Source organism: Xiphophorus maculatus, chromosome 11 (assembly GCF_002775205.1).
Source record: "Xiphophorus maculatus strain JP 163 A chromosome 11, X_maculatus-5.0-male, whole genome shotgun sequence".
In the NCBI taxonomy this organism is placed as follows: domain Eukaryota; kingdom Metazoa; phylum Chordata; class Actinopteri; order Cyprinodontiformes; family Poeciliidae; genus Xiphophorus; species Xiphophorus maculatus.
Window position 1 is genome coordinate 21,633,996 of NC_036453.1, and position 17,216 is coordinate 21,651,211.

The window sequence follows — 17,216 nt, forward strand, 5'->3', positions numbered from 1 at the left end:
AAGATTTAAATGTGGAACCTCCAAAAACCTCTAACTGCAAGGAAGAAAAAAAGCTTTGTTTTGAGATTTGGCTGAATTTCATGCTTCTTATTGATCTTAACTTATGCACAGTTAAAAGGTAGAAAAATCAACTCTATAATGAAAGTGTCACAACTTCACTGTATAAAACAATTAAACGACAGGATTCATTCCAACATTTTTACTTCATGTTCTTCACAGCAGCATCAATGACACTTTCGAGTCACATGACTTGGACTCGAGTCATTAAAATCAAGACTTGAGACTTGACTTGGAAAAAATGCTCTAAGACTCGGACTTGACTTTGACTTTTCACACCATTGACTTGGGACTTGACTTGAAGCTCTTTACTTGAAAAGACTTGATATTTTACGCAAGTCAAAAGTTTAAAACGCATATTATTTAAAGTTTAAAACATATTTTTTTATAAAGTGGCCCCATTAATTCATTTCACTCACTCCGCATTAACAGGCTCTCTGTTTTTTTCACACTCCGTATGTATGTGTGCGTAAGCTGCAGCACAACCAATCAAATTAACAGGATTTAAAAGTAACGGGGAAAGCGGATATGCTCCTGTGAGTAATTTCTTTTCTGTACATCAATCATGAAATATCCAACTAAAAACAGAGTGAAACCTGCAAAGACCAGGATCTCAGATGGAGAGACAAGAACTTCCAACTGTTCGGCATTTGAAGTTGCACAAAGAGGTAAGCGGTACTTTTCTTTTACTATGAGACAACTGACTAGCTAACGTGCTAACTAGTGTTAGCAACTCTGGGTTGCGTTGGTGAAACCGCTTATCTTTCACTTGTGTGCCATGTTTAGTCATAGCATACTGTATAAATCCGGTGATTCAAACGTATCCACATTATTTATGTGTGGTAACCTGCTTTCTGATCCGGACCAGAACTCAGGGAAGAGAGTTTCTCTCGGGAGCGCGCATTGCAAATGGCGGACCTGACCATTTTCACGGCCCTTCTGATCGATTTCTCGGTAAAAAACAACTCAGTTAATCATGTCAAGCGTGTAACATTTAGTTTAATCGGCAGCTGTTGTTTACAAAATTGTAAAAATAATTAAATAAACGAGGTCTTTTTACGCTGTTTTGTGTTGTTTTAAACGCCAAGAGAATCGGTCTTTTTCCAACTTTTGTCACTTCCGCCTGACAGAAATAAAAGTCAGTCACCAGACAGTTTTCCAACATGTAGTGTGTATTTATAATTTTTCATTGCTGATATTAGAGGATGTTTGCTGGCTGATGGCAGAGCACAAAAATTAAGACTTCCTGAAAAGATGAGAGTGTAGACTTTCTGGTAAATCCTGTTCTAATGTAAAGTATGACAGATTACTGGATTAAGGAAATTTCTAGTATACTACATGCTATCACACATAACAATTTTTGAGAATTTGGAAACAGTTGCTCTTTATTTCCCAAAGTTATGCGTGGAGGAGAGGAGAGAATGGATATTTTAGCTGCCTGAAATAATCTGTTCCCCATCCATAACATGGGAAAAAATTAATTTACCAACAAGTCTTTAATTCTGTTTATTCCTCTCATCAACAACAACAAATCCTGTGGATTTAATGATATCTTTAATCTTAATTTAATGTTAGATCTAAAATCGGGCATATTCAACGTTGTCTTGGCCGGATTATCACAGCCTGTGGGGTTTTCCCTGACTGGGAATGAGAACGCAGCCTGTTGAATGTGACAGATAGCCAATCAGAAAGCGCGGTGACGTAAGAACGGAGGGGAATCCCAAACAACTGACATCGCGCAGTAAATGTTTATTACTAAAGGTCATTAATATATATGTTTATTATACGTGGTTATTTATGTTTATTCAGTTAAAAATGTTAACTACGAAAAAACATAACTCGCCTCCAAATCATAGTGCAGCAAACAGAGCGGCTGCTCCCTCCGTCTTTTATCAAACGCCTTTTCTTTTTGTTTCGTCTTTTATCGCTTAAAATGAGACCACAGACTATCACTGCTGCTTCTACATCGTCATCCGTGTTTGGTTATTCTAAATTCATGTATGGTATGTTGGGGGTTTTACTGGATTTTCTTCTGGAATCGGGATGTTCGTGAGTGGAATCGGTTCGGGTGTGGTGTGTTGCTCCTGCCGTGTGAACCCATCGAACCTGTTGTACTTTTATCGGCTCCTTGGTCACAGAGGTTTGGAAAATCGGCCGACAATCCTTAAATCGTGCTGTGTGAACCAAATTTAAGACTCACATTATCTACTCCTCTCATCTGGTCTCCGCCACTGCTCTAACGCTCTGTGACTCTGGTCGCTATGGTAACGTTTACATATCCCTTCAAAATAAAATACAGAGGCAACAAAGCTTGAGCTTGTTTTTCTGCAACGAGACGGTCCCTATTGGGAATAATGGGAGACAATGACACCCGAAGTGTTGCTTACTAGCTGGTCACCATATCTTGCATAGCGGGCTTGGAATGTGGGAATCACCTACCGGGATAAATCCATTCTAGTGTCTCTTCTCTGGGCCTTTTCCCATTCGCAAAGAAACTTTCCAACGACACTTGATTTGTTTATTACTAATTTAGTTGCTTGTGGGCTCAAAGTTGTTGCGTAGGACGTAACCGAGAGAATCCGGTTAAAGGATTCTCAAAATAAAAGATCCTCCAGACTCAAATAATACATGAAATGGAAATATTTAATTATTTCTTGCGCGGCCGGTACCAATTGGTCCACAGACCGGTACCGATCCGCTGCGGGGATTTGGGGACTGCTGCTGTAAATAACAATGTTTTGGGACAGTCTCACTTAATTCACATCCATGACAGAATTCGAAGTAGAAAATCTCTGCTGACCAAAAATTACAAAGATATGTTTCACATTTAAAAGACAAAACAACTTGATGATTCCCAAAACATCTGGGTAAAAGTATTTAGTAAATGGATTAAGCACAATTGAAATCTTCTGAATAGTTGTACACCATTATATTTAACATATGTATAGAACATCAGAAGAAAATATATGCATGTTATTGGTAGCAAACCTTTTGTTGAGCTGGCACCCAGTGGTTGAGATGTGGTGTACACAGATGACCTCAACATGTCAGAATCTCTGAATGGCTTAAAAAGTAATTAGGGTGATTATTTGCAGAAAAAAAATTGTGAAAAGAGTCGCATTTTGCACATCTTACCTCTTGCACTTTTGTTAATTTTAACCTTTAAAGCGGCATACAGTGTGATGCAAAAATATTGTTTCAGTTCACGGATCAATTTCATTCTGTCATTTCCTTCTTGTGTTTTCCCCTTTAGCCTTCTTAACTTTTGTTTCCTGATCACATTCTTCCCTCTACTCTTACAGTAGAGTGGAAAATCACACGCTACAATGATGTAATGAAACAAGAATAGAAAGAATAGTATGAAAACCATGAGGAAGATGGAGAAAAATATAAGGTATCAGTCAGAAGAAAACACAACAAATAAACAAAACAAGTGTCATAAAGAAAACTAAAAATATTTCCTCCATTAATGCTCCATGAAATAATAAACATCTCAAGCTATGTTTGAAATATAGCGATAGCTTGAATTTGTTACTGTTCTAATTACAGTTTATCTCAACTGTTTTGGTGAATTTCTTGAATCATTTTCAACAATTACAAAGCAGAACATTTCCCAACAATTCATACCAACAATAAAAACAGTTTATGATTTTACTGTAACTTGTGATTCATAAAACAGAGCACAAAGGAAAAAAAAACTAAAGTATCAATAGGAACACAAGACAATCTCCTTAAGGAAACATGAAGGGATTACGGTGCAGTCTTTCTTTACTTTCCACCTCCTTCAGGATCTGTTTGTGGGTCGCAGACCATTCTCTGATGATGCTGGACTGATGGAAACAGGCTGATGTCCTCATCTTCTTCTGCCTCTTCCTCTGTTTTCCCTCCTAACTCCTCTGTCACAGCCTCACTCCTCTTCTCTCTGGCTGTTGACTCCGTCCAAATCCTTGTTCTTCCATTGTCATAAATGTACCATGGTGTTATTTGGCTGTTGATTGTTCATGAGATGTACAATCAATCTATTTCAGAAAACTGGTTGATCTAATGCTCCACACATTTACCTACATTGGAGAAACTTAGGACTCACCTCCTGTAATGTAACATTTTAGGGCAGATTTATAAAAAAAAAAGTGTAATGGAAATTAATTAAAAATATGAATGACATTATGACAACTTGTTCAGGCATTTTGCATGTTAAGACTTGTCTGATGAACAGATGCTTAAATGTTGTGGAGGTCAAGACAATTCAACAAAGACCCGTAATACATTTTAATTAATACATTTTTATGTGCAGAGGGGACACAATGATTTGAAGATCAATCACACAGTTTTGAGAATTTTTATTAAGAGAATGAGAAAAACGACGTTTTTCTATTTGACAGTGAGTCTTTAAACCTAGACGTAGCTCTGCTTGCTCAAATTTTTTTGGAGCAAATGTTCCCTTTTTTTCTTCCAAAATAGGTAGGGTAACTCTATCACATTCAGAAGCAGAGATATTAAAGCTATTAGAAGCATGAAAATGATGAAGATTGTTTTCTCTGTGGGTCGGGACACATAGCAGAAGACTTTGGTAAGGCAGGGCCATTGTTCACAGGTGTACATCGACTGAAGGCCAAGTCCGTACAGGTAGTACTGACCTACAAAGAAGGCTATTTCCAACAGAATCTTAGAAACTACATTGGCGACGTACATTTTCAGGACTGCACCTTTCAACTGCACTTTAGGGTTACTCTTCGAGTCATTAGGTTTACTTTTCGAGTCATTATTATAAGATTGGTTGTCTTGATCTTTGTTGGCATTGATTGATTTCTTGTCAGTGCGGTTTTTTTGAAGTACAAACCCCAGATAAACGAGTGTTGGTGTGGAGACAAAGATGATTTGCATAATCCAGAAGCGAACATGAGAAACTGGGAAGGTCTTGTCGTAGCAAGCAAGTTGACAACCAGGTTGATTAGTGTCACATAAGAAATTGGACTGCTCATCATTCCACACTTCTTTAGTGGCTGTCATGAGGACGAAGATTCGGAAGACAAACAGCACCGAAATCCAGACTTTACCAACGCTGGTCGAATATTCCTGGGCACCCTCCAATAGCTGAGAGACCACACCAAAATCTCCTGATCCCATTGGAAATGTAGCTTTGTCTTAATCAGATCCACCACAGGAACCTATAATGAAAGAGGAAAATGCCTTTTAAATTTGGTGAACTGAGACTGCTTCCTCCAGGTTGGGTGTCAATGACCACCTTAAGTCATGATGGTGGACAGGAATGGGAGATGGGTAGGCATGTTGCAACCGAGCCAAATGGCACAGGTCCCATTGTACTTGATTTACATGGTTCACGAATTTGATCAGACACCTCTTTTTAAATGCATGTCCGACTGTATCGCTTTCTGGTGGAGCGATACAATCCCCTATGGCGTGGAGAGATGGGATTGTAGAGAAGTTAAAAGCGGGTTTCATTACAAAAAACAATATTAGGCCGTGAACATTTTCTTAACCTGTGCCTTTAAAACAGGTTAAAGGCAGCAAGTTATACAGCAAGTTTATAACTCAGCTGTATAAAAACCAATATACAGCCATGTACCTAAACTAACAGACAAAAAGAGCATTAATGACAGAGGCTTATGGTAACTTTGCTGCTGCTACGGAGAATTACAGTCCAGGTAGGAGAATATGTCGTCAGGACAGCTATTAGCAGGAGTGGAAATTAGCACCCGCCACTGGCCAAATGCGGGTAAAAGTATGAAGTGGCGTGTAAATTGGAGCAACGCACCCACCACTGTGGCGGGTTGACAATTTGAACAGAAAAAAAAAACTACGTTCAGTTTGAACTCCTGTCCATGGGAGGACTGACCGTCTGGAGTCCAGACAGGTGCATTTACTGTCCATATCTGGCAGCCCTACACTGTCATAATTTAACAAAAAAATTGTATAAAACCTCATTTTTATCAACCGCGAAGCCCATTGGTAGATTTTATTGATGGACATTGGGCTTATCCAATGAAATCCCTCAATCCTCCTTGGCCCGCCCCCCACTCTAAGTTTATAAATAGCGCCATTTCAGCTAACTGGAGTCTGAGAAAATGAACGGATACGAGATGGGAGGGGTCAGAAAAACTACGACAACAGCTAAAAAGCGCATAAGACATTTAGAAAAATGTGTCAAACTAACCGATATGTTAATTACCACACTAACTTTGACCGTTGGAAGAGATTCAGTAGTGGACAAGGAGAGGAAATTAGCGATTCAGGGGCTTTATTATCGTCAGAGGAGGATGATGAGAGAGATGTGAGCAACGACAGATTGAGGAAGAGTTCAGATTAGTTGCTGCTGCCCGGTAAGAAGGAGTGAAAATGTTCATAAAGAAAAAAATTCATGCATACAGGAAGGCAGGTGTGTGTGAGGGACAATTTTCAATACCAGCCACAGTGGCTGGTAGAGAACATTTTAAATTTCCACCCCTGGCTATTAGTCATAAACTCCACAAATCTGGACTTTATGGAAGAGTGGGAAGAAAAAAGGTCAAATTTTCACGCTTTGGAGATGCTTTTTTTCAACACCGACACACGAACAGTTCAGAGTTGATGGAATAATAGATGGAGCTTAACACAGCGTGTCTTTAAAAAAGAGCTAAAAGGTCTAAGAGACTAAAACTGGAAAGGGGGTTCAGCTCCTAACAGGAGAACAATTTCAGACAAGCATGAGGCAAGAGAAATGAGTCTTTAACTGGATGTCCCACATTCAGAAGCTGCTGGTCATCAAAAGCATTCATGCAAGTTTCAACTCCTGATCTCACATCTCTGCTCTATGTCCTTCCCTTTCTATTCACTGCAAATAAAGCCACCAATGTCACAACATCTTAGAAAAAGAGTTCTCAAAAAGTCACAGTGGTCATGTATGAGTGAGTACTGATCGCATTGTTTCTAATTAACTATGGAGAAAACCCTACCTTTTTTGTCCTAAAGTGGCTGAGCCTCCTCGTGTCTTCACTTTCTTGACTTAGCAACACAAAATCCAGTAAAGAACCTGTTTATTAACCTTCTGCTACAGAGGGAGGTTACTTTGTCATCTGTGACACTTCCTCCTTAATCCGTCCTCTAGTTCTTAAGAATTATTACCTTCACTATGAAAGCAACCTGACAACTTAAATATTAGGTGGTTTGTCTTTGCTGTTCTAACACATTAAATGGACAATACAATGTCTTGTAAATCATCATGAACTTTTTCATTTTTGTCCTATTACGGCTACAAATGCCAAAAGTTATTACATAGTAGTGTTGTAGTACTCGAGACCGGCCTTGGTCTCGAGACCATTTTTTGATGGTCTCAGTCTCGTTTCGGACTCGATCGCATTTGGTCTCGTTCTTGTCTCGGTCTCGGGTGTTGAGGACTCGGGATTTTATTTCAAGACTGGTCAAAAATGCAGCTGTATGAATATCCCTGCTCTAAGTTGCTTTTTATATTGACAGCATGTTATATTTTATTTTTATTTTGTCTACAATTGCTACTCAGTGGTTGTGAGGGACCAGACTCAAACGAGGACAAAAAAACTTTCAAAGTAGCAAAAATTCAATTTAATTATTCCAAAATAGCAAACAAAACATAAAGATTTAATGCAAAAATAAGTCAAAGAATAAATAACAAATTTGGGCCCAATTTAACTGAGGTCAACTGAATTCTAACTGAACACAAACAAAACTGACCTGCCAACAAAGAACAAAAGGCTGCTTAAATAGGGGTGGAGTAACCTAAATCTACCACATGAGGAAGGCACGACATAACAAAAGAACAAATAAATACAAAATTAACTAAAGCATTCTATGAAATAAATAAAGCAAAACTTAGCAGACAAACCATAAGTGAATATTTAAGTGACAAAATTAACTAATTAAAAACAACTTGAAACAAGTCTTCCCCCTTCAGTCTTTCAAAAACAAATGGTATGCTCCAGGTTTCCTCCTCCAGCTGGTTTGTCTCAGCAGCACATCAAACAAAGAACAAGTGTAAATAAACCATTCAGACAGACATTAAATCAGTGTGAACCCATTAGAAAATATATGTCTAAATGAAATAACCAACTTAAACGTATAAACTGTACTGTAATATAAAGAAAAAATACTAACACGATGTGGTGGTGGGAGGAGCATCCACCACAGTGGTGTTGTGTGTCTTGTCTCTATGCTGTAACTGCGAAATAATTTCCCTGCTGGGATGAATAAAGTAATTCTATTCTATTCTATCTATTCTATCACTAAACTTACAGCATACTGTCCAGTTTGTTTTTTAACATGTTTGTTTTCACTGGATGCAAAACGCACCGATTAAAATCCGAGCAATAATGTGACTTACTAATTATGTGTTTCTGTTACTCCCCCCTACCACAGTGCTGTGCAATGTGCAGTGCAAAAGCTCCGGTCAGAAGATATGTAAGCAAAACAATGTCTTATCCTTCAGGGAGGAAGACAAAAGGAAGAATAGAAAAAAGCCAAGATAAAGTTTGTTTTAATGTTTCTTGGTAATGTAAAAGATTTGTAAAGCTGCTAAATAGAAAATTAGCTTGAACGGTCCAGTTCAACAGCCCAACATTTATGCTAGGGTCTTTGTGTTTGTGTGAAACTGAGTTTAAACTTTAAATGAGTTGATTCTCATTTTTGGCTCTGTATATTTTGGAGGTATTTGGCTTCAAAACGCCGTGTTTGATAACGTTTGATAACAATAATTAAAATTTCTCAATGTTTGACATTGTCTAGCAAAATGTTTTTACGTCAGGCTACATGGCTGCTACGTCGATGAGCTGCTCTATGCTGTAGTTGGAGATTTGTTGTTTGCTGCTGAGCAAAATCATTTTGTGGCTAAAATAAACATTATTTTTACATCAACTTCTAAGTTATGTGAAACTTCTGTTAAAATCATTTAAGTACCAATCAGTCCAGTACCAATCCACATCATCAGGGTAGAAAGACTCACCTGGTATAAATTAAAGTTTTAGCTATTAGAGTAACGCTTAAGAGAAATTTATTTAATCAAAAAATTTCATGAATGTGTGTAGGGCTGCACCGATTGCAGTTTTCTGGCCGATCCCTGGTTACCGATCTTTAAAAAGCCTGACCTGCCCATTTTGATTATGGTTGATATGAATTTATTTTGTCTAAAATGTTGCTAAATGTAGCAAGAAAGTCACTAAGTTGGTAACAGTGATATTGTTTACTGTAAACATTCAGACATGACCTGGTGGGTTGATCTGCCAGTCAAACCTTTCACTGCAGAGCAGAAGGGGACAGAAACTGATTTTTAAACCTTTGCTGACAAAGATAAGATTAGGGGACAAGATGGGCTTCACATGTAAGTATCAGCCAATCACAATCCCCCAAAATTAAGGAAATTGGTGCCCAGAAATCAACTGGTCGATAAATCAGTTGACCAATAAATGTAAGAGTAATGTTTACATTACTCGGGCAGTAATGTAAACAGCACTACCAGAGATGCAATAATTTTATGGCTATTGTGTGAATGATCTAATGATCGGACTGCTGATTGCAGCCAGTTCACAATGTTGGCAGATCTAGAGGGCCCCAAAACCACATTACGGTTAGGGTCCCATGGAGGCTTGGGCCGGCCCTGGACTGGAGCCTCACTGACAGTGCTGATTTCTGACATGAATTATATGGGCAAATGCCCAGGGCACTATCTTTTTAGATAAGCAGAACAAAGAGTTTGTTCTGATTTTAATATTGGTTAAATTTATTTCAGCTCAGGCATGCTGTGGTGGCGTATGGGATAGCGCGACCCACATTTGGAGGCCTTGAGTCCTTGTCGCAGATTCGATTCCCGGACCCAGCAACATTTGCCGCACGTCTTCCTCCCTCTCTTTCCCCTTTTCCTGTCAGCCTACTTTCATATAAGGGACACTAGAGCCCAAAAGACCCCCTGGAGGGGAGAAAAAAAAATTATTTCAGCTCTAAGTATTTAATATCTAGGTGTTTTTATGGGAATGTTAATCTTTCAGATCAATTTGATAAGCAATTTTGATCATGTTTCACATTTTATTGTGTCATGTAGCGCGGGACGCTGGTCTTGGTCTTGACTCGGTCTCGGACCCTAAAGGTCTTGGTCTTGTCACTGTCTCGATACACTCTGGTCTTGGTCTTGTGTTGGTCTCGTTTTGGTCAGTGTGGTCTTCACTGTTAGATAGTTTTCAACATTTTAATACATAAGTGTTTAAGCACATTTATATTGAGGCACCTTTTATTGTGATACCCCTAAATAAATCTAAGTGACACCAACTCCCTTCAGAAGTTACCAAATATTTGTTAGAGATAGATCAGGCGAATAATACCGAATAGAATCTATGTAATGTATTTTAATATGTATTAAGTGACTGATCTTTGACTTCATTAAGTGTGCTCTACAGATCTAGTTAGAAATATTTTGGCTCAGCCGGAGATCTCATTAGTAAGAAATGCAGTACGGTAGGTAAAAGTTGACCTACGGGTTTCTAATGAAGATGGAATTTGTTTTCCTTTTCAAATAATAGATGAGATGTCGGCTAATGAAAGACTAGAAATAAAGTACCGGATAAACCTGCAGATCACACAAGTTACTGTCCAAACCCCAAAATGTCACCAGTAAAAGTTACTGTCAGCTGCCATTTTAAGCAGATACACAAACATGTGCAGACAAACCTGTGTCTGTGTCTGCAAACCTGTGTCCCGATATCGGGACACAGGTGTGTTTGTGTGTGTCTGCACACATGTCTGCACACATGTTTGTGTGCAGACACACACACATAAACATTTGTGTTTGTGAGCTTGTTTCTCTGCAGCTTGTTTCTCTGCAACGAGACGGTCCCAACTGGGAATGATGAGAAACAATGACACCCAAATGTTGCTTACTAGCTGGTCACCATATCTTGCATAGCGGGCTTGGAATGTGGGAATCACCCATCGGGATAAATCCATTCTAGTGTCTCTTCTCTGGGCCTTTTCCCCTTCGCAAAAAAACTTTCCAACGACATTTGATTTGTTTATTACTAATTTTGTTGCTTGTGGGCTCAAAGTTGGCGCGTAAGACGTGACCGAGAGAATCTGTTTAAAGGATTCTCAAAATAAAAGATCCTCCAGACTCAAATAATACATGAAACGGAAATACTTAATTATTTCTTGCGCGGCCGGTACCAATTGGTCCACGGACCGGTACCGATGCGCTGCCGGGGTTTGAGGACTACTGCTGTAAATAACAATGTTTTGGGACAGTCTCACTTAATTCACATACATGACAGAATTCGAAGTAAAAAATCTCTGCTGACCAAAAATAACAAAGATATGTTTCACATTTAAAAGACAAAACAAAACAACTTGATGATTCCCAAAACATCTGGGTAAAAGTATTTAGTAAACGGATTAGCAAACCATTTTACATAACCACTTGCAACTTGTTCAAAAAAATTTGAATTTATTTTTATGTGCATATGGGACACAATGATTTAAAGATCAATCATACAGTTTTGAGAATTTTTATTAAGAAACTGAGAAAAACTAAGCATAGGAAAACATTACCAGCTTAATCACTGAATGACTTAACACCAAAACACAATAAAGACCTGTTGTGGAGATCAAGACAATTCAACAAAGACCCACATATCACGTTTTGATCAACATGGCAAAAGCAATTTAAAATGTAGAAAAAAGCAAAGCATTTCACATAACCACTTGCAACTTGCTCAAAGAAATTAGAATTATTTTGTGTGCATAGGGGACCCAATGATTTGAAGATCAATCACACAGTTTTGAGAATTTTAATTAAGAGACTGAGAAAACTAAGTTTTTCTATTTGACAGTGAGTCTTTAAACCTAGACATAGCACTTCTTGTTCAAATGTTTCCTTTTTTCCTTCCAAAATAGGTAGACCAACTCTATCACATTGAGAAGCAGAGATATTAAAGCTATTAGAAGCATGAAAATGATGAAGATTGTTTTCTCTGTGGGTCGGGACACATAGCAGAAGACTTTGGTAAGGCAGGCAAATTGTTCACAGGTGTACATCAACTTAATGCCAAGTCCGTACAGGTAGTACTGAGCTACAAAGAAGGCCATTTCCAACAGAATCTTTGAAACTACATTGGCGACGTACAGGTTCGGGACTGCACCTTCCAACTGCACTTTAGGCTTACTCTTCGAGTCATTATTTAAAGATTGGTTGTTTTGATCTTTGTTGGCGTTGCTTGATTTCTTGTCACTGCAGATTTTTTGAAGTACAAACCCCAAATAAACGAGCGTTGGTGTGGAGACAAAGATGATTTGCATAATCCAGAAGCGAACATGAGAAACTGGGAAGGACTTGTTGTAGCAAGCAAATTGACAACCAGGTTGTTTAGTGTCACATAAGAAATTGGACTGCTCATCTTGCCACACTTCTTTAGCGGCTGTTATGAGGACGAAGATTCGGAAGACAAACAGCACCGAAATCAAGACTTTACCACCGCTGGTCGAATGTTCTTGGGCAGCCTCCAATAGCTGAGAGACCACACCAAAATCTTCTGATCCCGGCATTGGAAATGTAGCTTTGTCTTAATCAGATCCACCACAGAAACCTATAATGAAAGAGGAAAATGCCTTTTAAATTTGGTGAACTGAGACTGCTTCCTCCAGGTTGGGTGTCAATGACCGCCTTAAGTCATGATGGTGGACAGGAACGGGAGATGGGTAGACAGGTTGTGACCGAGCCAAACGGCACAGGTCCCATTGTACTTGATTTACATGGTTCACGCATTTGATCGGACACCTCGTTTTAAATGCATGTCCGACTGTATCGCTTTCTGGTGGAGCGATACAGTCCCCTATGGCGTGGAGAGATGGGATTGTAGAGAAGTTAAAAGCGGGTTTCATTACAAAAAAACTATTAAGCTGTGAACATTTTCTTAATCTGTGCCTTAAAAATGGAAATTTGACTCTGCTGCATAAAAACCAATATACAGCCATGTACCTAAACTAACAGACAAAAAGAGCATTAATGACAGAGGCTTATGGTAACTTTGCTGCTGCTACGGAGAATTACAGTCCAGGTAGGAGAATATGTCGTCAGGACAGCTATTAGCAGGAGTGGAAATTAGCACCCGCCACTGGCCAAATGCGGGTAAAAGTATGAAGTGGCGTGTAAATTGGAGCAACGCACCCACCACTGTGGCGGGTTGACAATTTGAACAGAAAAAAAAAACTACGTTCAGTTTGAACTCCTGTCCATGGGAGGACTGACCGTCTGGAGTCCAGACAGGTGCATTTACTGTCCATATCTGGCAGCCCTACACTGTCATAATTTAACAAAAAAATTATATTAAATCTAATTTTTATCAACCGCAAAAGCCCATTGGTTGATTTTATTGACGGACATTGGGCTTATCCAATGCAATTCCTCAGTCCTCCTTGGCCCGCCCCTCCACTTTAAGTTTATAAATGGCGCCATTTCATCTAACTGGAGTCCGAGAAAATGAGCGGATACGAGATGGGAGGGGTCAGAAAAACTACGACAAAAGCTAAAAAGCGCATAAGACATTTAGAAAAATGTGTCAAACTAACCGATATGTTAATTACCACATTAACTTTGACCGTTGGAGGAGATTCAGTAGTGGACAAGGAGAGCAAATTAGCGATTCAGGGGCTTTATTATCGTCAGAGGAGGATGATGAGAGAGATGTGAGCAACGACAGATTGAGGAAGAGTTCAGATTAGTTGCTGCTGCCCGGTAAGAAGGAGTGAAAATGTTCATAAAGAAAGAATTTCATGCATGCAGGAAGGCAGGTGTGTGACGGGGAAGCTAACACTAAGCTCCAGGTAGTCAGAAAAACTCTGTAGTAACACAAGAATGATGATGATTATGATGATGATGATGATGATGGCGGCCCGTGGAATTAATAATGAACACTTCTGAGATATTTTAGTAATAATTGTTAATTTCAATAGAAAACGCAATAAGTACGGGAAAACAAATGAAACAGTTAGAAAACAGCTATTGATACAATTCAAAAAAAATTTTTTTAAATGACTAGACACATGTTTAACAAATATTATCAGGGAGAGTTGTTGCCAAAATTTGGAAATGTTCAACATATGATTGCAAGAATGTTAGGGTTGTGTAGTTAAAGTTAGTAATTACTTCAACTTAACTTGTTGCCCTACAACCATGTGAAGGTGTCCATGCTTTATGTTGAATTATTCTGTATATGTACATGTATACAGTAATTTTATTGTCAGTAAATTGGTTTTCATAGAGGTAAGAATAAATCATACATTTTCTATAATTTGCTTGCAGTTGGAGCTTAACACAGGGCACTCCTTTAAACAACAGCTAAAAGGTCTAAGAGACTATAGACTGGAAAGGGGGTTCAACTCCTAACAGGAGAACAATTTCAGACAAGCATGAGGCAAGAGAAATGGGTCTTTAACTGGATGTCCCACATTCAGAAACTGCTGGTCATCAAAAGCATTCATGCGGGTTTCGACTCCTGATCTCACGTCTCTGCTCTATGTCCTTCCCTTTCTATTCACTTCAAATAAAACCACCAATGTCTCATCAGCTTAGAAAAAGAGTTCTCAAAAAGTCACAGTGGTCATGTATGAGTGAGTACTTGTCGCATTGTTTCTAATTAACTATGGAGAAAACCCTACCTTTTTTGTCCTAAAGTGGCCGAGGCTCCTCGTCTCTTCACTTTCTGGAATTAGCAATACCAAATCCAGTAAAGAAACTGTTTATTAACCTTCTGCTACAGAGGGAGGTTACTTTGTCATCTGTGACACTCCCTCCTTAATCCGTCCTCTAGTTCTTAAGAATTATTACTTTCATTATGAAAGCAACCTGATAACTTAAATATTTGGTGGCTTGTCTCTGCTGTTCTAACACATTAAATGGACAATATGGTGTCTTGCAAATCATGAACTTTTTCATTTTTGTCATATTACGGCTACAAATGCCAAAAGTTATTACATAGCAGTGTTGTAGTACTCGAGACCGGTCTTGGTCTCAAGACCATTTTTTGATGGTCTCGTTCTTGTTTCGGTCTCGGGCGTCGAGGACTCGGGATTTTATTTCAAGACCGCAACTGTGGAAATATCACCAAACTTACAGCATACTGTCCAGTTTATTTAACATGTTTGTTTTCACTGGATGCAAAACGCACCAATTAAAATCCAAGCAATAACATGACTTAGCAGTTACATGTTTCTGTTACTTCCCCCAACTCCTCCCCAACTTTCACTCAGGTGAGTCACTTCATATTAGCACTCCACACTTAACAGATTATGCACAAACATTTGCTCAGTTTTACCCACCAGTAGCTCATTGCTCTGAGTAACAATTATCCTCCCTTCACAGGTAACCACCTCACTTCTCAATGAGGAGCAGCTGTGCAGAGCACAGAACAATAGGCTACATGCGAATCACTAAAAATACTCAACAAATACAATTAAAACTTCTTGTGTGCATATCATTGTTTATGTGCAAATCGATGCTTAAAGTGCAGTGCTAAATAAAGTGCTTTTAAAGTGCTATACAGTGACTTAAGTAAAAATGGTGATCTCTTCATTACATTTCCTCCCTCCTCTTAAGAGAACAGTACCTCAGTCCTCTGACACTCTGGATAAACAGTCAGCAACCACATTAGACTTCCCTGGCTTGTACTGGACCGTGAAGTCAAATGGCTGCAGCGACAAGTACCATCCAGCAATGCGGGTCTTGACATCCCTCATTTGTCTTAACCACTGAGGGCACGATGGTCAGTCTCTAGAATAAAGTGTTGTCCCAAAAGATAATACCTGAGGGTATAGCCCACTTTATGGCCAAGCACTCCTTTTCCACTGTTGAATATCTTGTCTCCCTGTCAAGCAGCTTCCGACTCAGAAACACCACGGATCTTCTTTCACCGTCCACCTCTTGTTGAAGAACGACTCCAAGTCCCACTCGTGAAGCGTCTGTTTGTAAGATGAATGGCTTAGTGAAGTCTGGTGTGTGTAAAACTGGATGAGTACATGCTGCTTGCTTGAGATCTTTGAATGTTTGATCACAGTCTTCTGTCCAGCACACTTTGTTGGGGGCTGCACCCTTTGTTAGATGTTCAGTACAGCTGATCGTTCTGCAAAAGAAGGTATGAATTTCCAGTACCAGCCCACTAAACCAAGAAATCCTCTCACCTTCTTTTTTGTAGTTGGACTGGAAAGGAATGGATTGCGTCCATCTTCCCCACTTGAGGCTTCATTTTCCCAAACCCAGTGACAAAACCCAAGTATTCCACTTCTCTCTGGGCTACATTACACTTCTTTGGGTTAACCGTCAGTCCAGCCAGCCTGATGCGGTTTAGCACCTCCTGCAGGTGAATCAGATGCTCTTTCCAGGACTGGCTATACACCACAACATCGTCTAAATATACTGCAGAAAATGCTGAAACATCTCTTAGTACATGATCCATTAAACGTTGGAATGTTGCTGGCACACCCTGGAGCCCAAATGCCATGACTCTAAACTGGTACATACCAAAAGGAGTTTAGAAGGCGGTGAGCTCTCTTGCTTCTGGTGCCAAAGCCACTTGCCAGTATCCTTTGCACAGATCCAGCGTTGTGATGTAGTTTGCTGAACCGATTCTCTCCAGTAGGTCGTCCACCCTGGGCATCGGGTACGGATCAAAGTTGGACACAGCATTTAAATATCTAAAATCTATGCAAAATCTCAGGGAGCCATCTTTCTTTGGTACCAGTACAATCGGGCTGCACCACTCACTACTAGACTCTTCAATTATACCCAAATCCAGCATCAGCTTTATTTCTTTTTCCAGTACTGGAACCAACTGCTCTGGGATGCGATAGCTATTTTGACGACTCGGTGCATCTTCTTTCACCCGAATCTTGTGTTGAACCAATGATGTAAATCCTGGAACTTCTTGAAAGAGCTGAGGATCCAAGAGAGGTTTGAATTTTTCCTGCTTAGTAGGGGACAGATGAGAAATATCAACCAAAGCACAGTCTGACATGCTAGATGGAAAGAATTTTTCTGTCACCTCCTCATCCTTAACCACTCTCACAAATAACTCCTGGTCCACAGGCTCTTGTTGACTGTGGAACTCTTTCAACTAGTTGACATGAAAGGTCTGATGCTTCTTAGCCCTTTCCGGCAT

The 17,216-nt window shown here is 39.4% G+C and overlaps 2 protein-coding genes across 3 annotated transcripts; both read right to left on the minus strand.

Annotated features, from left to right (window-relative positions):
- Positions 1-4,382: 4,382 nt before the first annotated feature.
- On the minus strand, positions 4,383-7,066 carry LOC102219179 (gap junction alpha-3 protein-like). Its single transcript, XM_005814831.2, has 2 exons — positions 7,011-7,066; positions 4,383-5,225 (listed from the first exon to the last, which is right to left on the minus strand). The coding sequence occupies exon 2, from the start codon at positions 5,182-5,184 to the stop codon at positions 4,453-4,455; it is 732 nt and encodes a 243-aa protein (XP_005814888.1). The 5' UTR covers positions 5,185-5,225; positions 7,011-7,066; the 3' UTR covers positions 4,383-4,452.
- Positions 7,067-11,563: 4,497 nt separating this feature from the next.
- LOC102219945 (gap junction alpha-3 protein-like) lies at positions 11,564-15,930 on the minus strand. Of its 2 annotated transcripts, none has more exons than XM_023342883.1 (2): positions 15,865-15,930; positions 11,564-12,650 (listed from the first exon to the last, which is right to left on the minus strand). In XM_023342883.1, exon 2 carries the CDS (start codon positions 12,607-12,609, stop codon positions 11,911-11,913), a length of 699 nt encoding a protein of 232 aa, XP_023198651.1. In that variant the 5' UTR covers positions 12,610-12,650; positions 15,865-15,930; the 3' UTR covers positions 11,564-11,910. The 2 variants fall into 2 exon arrangements, with proteins under 2 accessions (XP_023198651.1, XP_005814890.1); XM_005814833.2 differs by lacking the exon at positions 15,865-15,930 and adding an exon at positions 14,722-14,768.
- Between the last annotated feature and the right edge of the window lie 1,286 nt (positions 15,931-17,216).